At 48.5% G+C, this 6,174-nt stretch overlaps 2 gene segments (V, D, J or C); both read right to left on the bottom strand.

Moving 5' to 3' along the window:
• The window catches only part of LOC104848104, a 115,704-nt gene that overhangs the window by 2,450 nt on the left and 107,080 nt on the right, over nt 1-6,174 (bottom strand). The window contains 1 exon segment of the V gene segment in view: nt 323-360. Coding sequence covers nt 323-360 — 38 coding nt within the window.
• Nucleotides 2,490-6,174, bottom strand: part of LOC104848103 — a 38,216-nt gene continuing 34,531 nt past the window's right edge. Inside the window, 2 exon segments of the V gene segment in view lie at nt 2,490-2,944; nt 4,307-4,344. Coding sequence covers nt 2,625-2,944; nt 4,307-4,344 — 358 coding nt within the window.

The raw sequence follows: 6,174 nt of genomic DNA, 5'->3' as shown, positions 1-6,174 counted from the left end.
AGAGAGAGAGAGAGAGAGAGAGAGAGAGAGGGAGAGATCCAGACAAACGGGAAAAAAGAGAGACACAGGCAGGCAGATGAGCTTTAGCAGGTCATCCTGGGTTTGTCTCGGCCTCTGGGGTCAGAGGTGAAGGATTGCTGCTTACCACCTAAGGCAAGCATGAAGGTCTGAACGGGAAGAGAAGAGGTCAGCACTCACAGCCTCAATGCAGGGAAAAGTCTGACCCCAGGCTGAGACACAGTGCAGAAAAAGCCCAAACAATGGCAGAAAATCGTCTGAAATCCCGAGTAGAAGCAAGAGAGCGGGAGAAGGAGCCACTTACCTAGGACGGTCAGCTTGGTCCCTCCACCGAACACCCAACACTGTGGTACACACTGGTGCAAAAACCTCTCCTGGCATTGCCCCTCCCCGACCCCAGCTGCAGCTGTGCTGGGTGCAGCCCTCGTGGACCTGAGTGTCCCGCATGACGGTGAGGAACCCTCCCTGGAAGATGCCCCATGTGCACGGTGCCTGTCTTGGAAGAAGCCATTGTCCTAGTTAAAGAAGGGCCTCCTTGAAAGTCCCCTGTACCCTCTTCATCCTCTCTATAGAGGAAGAGCCAGCTGGAAGGCCAAGCAGAAGCAGAGAGAAGCCCTCAGTGACAGTTCTCTGAGGCTGGAGGCTGTGCAGTGACCCTGGAAGTTCCCAGGACCAGCACCTTAGCGCCTGGAGGTCCCAGCTGGGAAGTAACAAAGAGCGTAGTCTGGGGATCTAGCAGGAGACATCAGTCTGAGAACACGTGCAGCAAATCCAATTGGAAACTTCATTTTATCCTCTCACCCAGGAAGGAGCATCCACAAATAAAGGACACTGCAAGTCCAGCTGGGTGAAGAAACTCGGGACACGTGTGAGGGGTTTTCTGAGCCTGGATTATTTAGCTACTCAGTCATTATCGGTAGTTAGTCCTCACGTTTGATGATCCCATTGCTGCGATATCCTCACCTTTCCAGGATGGAAGGGAAATATTTGCAGATAGAAAGAGGAGATGTCTGGAAGTTTCTTCGACGTATCAAGTGAAGGAGGAGCCATTGTAGTGTGGGTGGATTTGAATGAGCCACGGACTCATCATGACTTTGAGGCTGCTGATGGCCCCATAGAAACCATTGTTATTCCCGTGTTTTGTGTTGAAAATTCTCCAATATAAAAACTTAAGAGGCCAGAAAGAGGAAATGTGTCTTGGGTCAGGACCTGAGGGTGGGATGGGTCCTGGTTTGTTCCCAAGTGGGCTGTTGAGTGGTCTTTTGTGGTCTGAGCTCCCAACCCAGGAGATGGGGCCATGGGGTTTCTGTGGGACATTAGAACCGCTCAGGTGCTTTCTGATTCCAAGGCTGGGGATTGGGACCTCGAGGCCATCATTTACTTTGAAGCAGATCTGTTGAAATGTTAGAAATGCTTCTCACCTGGCCCCAAGTGCAGTCCTGTGTCCAGTCCTGAATCTCACACAGGCTCCTCACAACAGTCTGTGGATGCCCATTCTGTGACAAGAGTGGTGTCTTTTCTCATTTACCCAAATTCCCCCTTGCCTTCCTTGTCATGCAGACCGATCACCTGGCTGTAGCCATGAACTCCGTGCTACATTATCTCCACCCTGCAGACTGAGTTTTGGGGTCTAGTCCTTAATGGCTGAGATCACAGCTTCACGGTATTGGCACCTTTGAATCTGACCCTGATCCACACCCATCTGCACACATAGAGATCACCTCTGTGTGCCTCCACGTCAGCCCATGTTCCCCCGAGTAGCTGCGTGAAACCCCGGTCTCCTCCCATGGTGAAAGCCTGAGAAATGCCCTTGCAGCTTCCATTTTCCATGCCTTCCTATGACAAATCTCCTTCTTACAGGATCACTCAGGGAAAGGCAGAAAGACAAGCCCTGTGTCTGCAGAAACCTTGGCGTTGGTGCAACCACCTTCCCTCCCCATTTCTGCCTCTTCCCTGAACCTGGACTCCTGAGACCCCCTCTGCCTTCTTTTCTCTCCACTTCTCCACTATGGCCAGCTGCCTTCTCGCCCGCCCTCCATACCTTGGCCGCTCTGCTGGGACAATTTCCTGTGCTGGATCACGGTCTCACCAGCTCAGGGAACCCCCAGAGAATGGGGTGCACGGGTGACTGGGAGGTGGCATCTCACAGTGGCAGCGTCTCTGCCCCTGAGCAATGACCTTTCAGAACTGAGGAGCGACCCTCTACCTAGGGCACATCGGACCTGTTGGATGCTTAGGTCCTCGGGAAGGAGATAAGAATCAAGGAGCGTAGAAGACATGCCTGGTGTGGGTTTGCACAGCGGGTGTCTCAGGGTACAGTGGAGTTTTTGGGAGGAGGGTGCCCAGCTGAGCCCTCTCTAGGCCGATGCACCATGGAATGTTCTCAGAGGCACCCAGTCTCCCCCAGGAGAGCCCTGAGGAGTTTGAAAACGCAATAATGGGTGAAACACAGGAGGCAAACAGAGTTTCTGATTGAGAGGGGATATTTTATTGAGCATTTATGGGTTCAGAGAGCAAGGCAGGAATGGGTGGGTGGGGTCGGGAAGGGGACTCTTCCCCGGGGTCCCCGTGCTTTAGTCCCCCAAGGATGGCGTGATGGTCAGGTGCTAGGAACACTCCGCAGGGGCCAGACTCTTCTCCACTGTGCTGCCTTCATGTGTGACGTGGCAGCCGACTCTTGTGTGCGAACGCCACTGGTCTGCAGTCAGGCTCAGGTAGCTGCTGGCCATGTACTTGTTGTTGCTCTGTTTGGTGGCCTGCGTGGTCTGCACTCCCTGGGTGACGTCTTTGCCATCTGCTTTCCAGGCCACCGTCACAACGCCCGGGTAGAAGTCATTGATGAGACACACCACTGTGGCCTTGTCTGTCCCGAGCTCCTCAGTGGAAGGTGGGAACAGGGTGACCGCTGGGCTGGCCTTAGGTTGACCTGTGCCATTAGAAGAGTGGTTCGAAGAGAGGTTAAGGTGCATGTTTTTTATCCACCTGCACAACGTCTCTTTGCCTTTCTATTGTCAATGTCTTGACTCTTTTGTCACCCTGCCTTGGTTTCAACATGAGATCCCTGGAGAACACAGATCATTGCTCCTTTCCAGAAGTCCTTCCAATATCGCCCATCCCGGGTGACCTTGGCCCCCTCCTTCCCTTCTGCAGCCTCAGTTTCTTGGCTGTCACCAGGCCAAGCTGTGGTCTGTCATTCCATGTCCCTGGTGTTCACCCCAGGTTAGGCCTCCACTGCCTTTCATGTTTCACATTCCCAGAGCCTGTGTGACAGAATATCTGCCTTCAGCCTTGGAGGACGGCCCTGTGGTGTTTAGGAGGTCTTAAAGCTATTTAGTGCCTGAGAGAATTCTTAGCCGTGTCTGTCCTCAGCAGTGTAAGGCTCTGCTCTATCCCAGTCTCCTCTCGGGACAAGGAATTTGTTCTATGTGTGGAAGCCTGGGCTTTCCCATGTCTTGGTCATCTCCTCTGTGCCCACCGAGTTGATCACAGGACCACTGCCTGGGCTGCGTTCTTGTGTCTGCTCCTTCAAAGGGTGGTACTGAGCCCCTTCCCATCCATCCCTGTAACTTCTAAGGAATCTTGATTTTACCTTGCAGTGAGGTCGTTTTCTGAAACCTCTATCCCACTACCCTGTTTCTCATTTTTGAGCCAAATGTGCCCTTCAAAGAAGGCAGGAGAGTGATTAATCAGCAAGTGCGACTCCAGGCCCCAAGATTAAGGGGTTCCAGAACGGGTGAGTCTCTGGCCTAAGGGACCTCTCTTTTCTGATGACCATCCTGGGCTCTGGCCACCTCACATAGTCTGATGTGTCTCTCTCCCTGGTTCCTCCTCACCAGCAGAAGCCTGGAGATCTGCATCCTAGACAGAGCCAGAAGTCTCTCTGTCTCCCTCCCCTTGAAGTAAACTCCAGCCATGTCCCCGGGCCTCCTGAGTGCTCTCCTAGCCTGGATAAACTTCCAGTTCTCACTGTAGAATTTGGAGACTGTCTCTCTGTTAGAGACAGTCTAAAGCCACTCAGTGCCCCTTGTCAGACCTGCTTTCTGACCCCACTTAAGCATCTGCCCTAGAGGAGGGGAAGGAAAGCCCGTATCTGAACAACTCCCATCCAAGGTCCTCAGGACTAGTCCGTATCTGTCTCCTGGGATCCTTTCTGCTGTTTACCTGTTGATCACCTGCCTCCCCCAGTCCCTGTGAGAGTAGAGAGGAGAAAGTCCCTAGAGAGGAAACAGACTTTCCCATGACAGAAAAGGAGTAGGGCAGGCTGGGAAACAACAGGAGAACCACTTACCTAGGACGGTGAGGTGGGTCCCGCCGCCGAAGACATACCACAGTGACTGAGGCTCGGACTAAAACCCAGGTGCCTGCCCTCTCTGGGGGCTAGGCTGGAGTGGCGTGACATTAGTGGCCTAACATCTGTTAGGCGTGACGGTGGGGCTGTGTCCTCAGCAGTGGTTGAGTGGGTGGTCTGCTCCTTAGAGACCTGATTCCTTTTCCAGGCAGGCAATGTCCATTGGCTTGGGGCTACCTGACATGTGTCCCCTCTTCCATGAGTCTGTTAGTGCTGACAGTAACCCTGAGCACAGTAGGGGCTAAGCAAATCCCTGACTGACATATCAGGTGGCTATGTGGTTTGGCAGAGTCCTCAGCTGGTTTGGACTTGCTCAGTCTCTCTTGGCCAGAGGCCTGGAGTTGTTTCAGAATGCATTTCCACCATTGAATAACCTTCTGTATCCTAGACATTCTAAAACAACACAACACAACACAACATCAAAATGCTCTAAAAGAAGAGGAAAAAACACTAAGTCTCACTCTAAGGGCTTATGATAGTAGAAATCCTCATGCTTTTCCAAATCAGATTTTATCTCCTAAGGCCATTTAATTATATTAGAAGACAACATTTTGCAGTGGAGGTAGCATTTTGTTGTTGTTGTTGTTTTGTTTTGTTTTTTTGTACCCAGGATCGAACTCGGGACCTTGTGCTTGCAAAGCAGGTGGCAGCACCACTGAGCTAAACCCCCGGCCCATCATGTATTTTTTTTTTTTAATTTAGCAGCATGACCATTGGCTATTGTATTAGAAATAGATGCATAAGATCTTGACCTAGAACATAATAAAATAGCAATAAAAATCCAACACTTGTTTCTGAGTACAGAAAGCAGACATTCAGCATTTTATTAAGTTACTGAAGGAAATTTCCTCAACTCATTAAAGATCATGTTTCAAAATTTACAACAGCCTTCAAACATAAAAGCAAAAGATTTGAGTTAGAAATAAGACAAGCTTGATTATACACACTTTCATTATTCAACATATTCTATGGATCCCACCCAATGAACAGAGATCGGGGGGGATAAGGCCTAAGTATTAAGAGAAGAGAGAGAAAATTATTTGTTGGACACGATGTTTTAGTCTACTAAAACACAGCAGAGTCAACAGAATAAGCTGAAGAACCATGAGAACTCATGCAAGAGTTAACATTGCTCACTGTAAAAGTCGACAGGCTTCTCTGTTATAGAAGCAGCAACCATTTAGGCTATGAAGTGAGGGGGGAAATTTACAACTTCAATAAAGTTATGTGAAAGATATCTTCTAAGTAAATAGCATAAAATCAGCAAGATTTTCATGAATAAAATATAAAGCTTCCTTACTAGTAGACATAAAAGTGAATGAATGGAGGGAACGTTGTGCTTTTGGATGAAAATGATGAGCATTGTAAAGATATAAATTCTCATATAAATCCTATATTCCCTGAAATTATAAGCACCGTACTAAAAGAATGATTTTTTTTTCATAAATAGGGAACTGAGTCTAAAGTAAGAGGAATGAGGGAGAATAGGCATGGATATTTTGAAAAATAGTAATAGTGATAGGTTCTTTCTCTACCACATACCAGCACATGCTATAAAGCAATTAAAACAGGATGGAACAGTGCAGAAATATATCAACAGTTCAAGAGAATCACAGAGAAAGCAATAAATCTGTTCTTTAGTATTTACATTTAAAATTTGTGATTGGCTTTCCATTTAGAAAATAAACAAGGTTATATTTTTATACACAGAAAACAAACCCCAGATAAAGTTAAAAAAAAAACTCCCACAAAGCAATGCCTCAAAACAATGAAAGTACCAGAGTATAATAGGAAAATGACTTATAATA

This window comes from Fukomys damarensis, unplaced genomic scaffold (genome assembly GCF_012274545.1).
Source record: "Fukomys damarensis isolate Sample0158 unplaced genomic scaffold, DMR_v1.0_HiC HiC_scaffold_12, whole genome shotgun sequence".
NCBI lineage: Eukaryota > Metazoa > Chordata > Mammalia > Rodentia > Bathyergidae > Fukomys > Fukomys damarensis.
The sequence above is the reverse complement of the archived record's forward strand: the minus strand, read 5'-3'. Positions and strand labels throughout refer to the sequence as shown.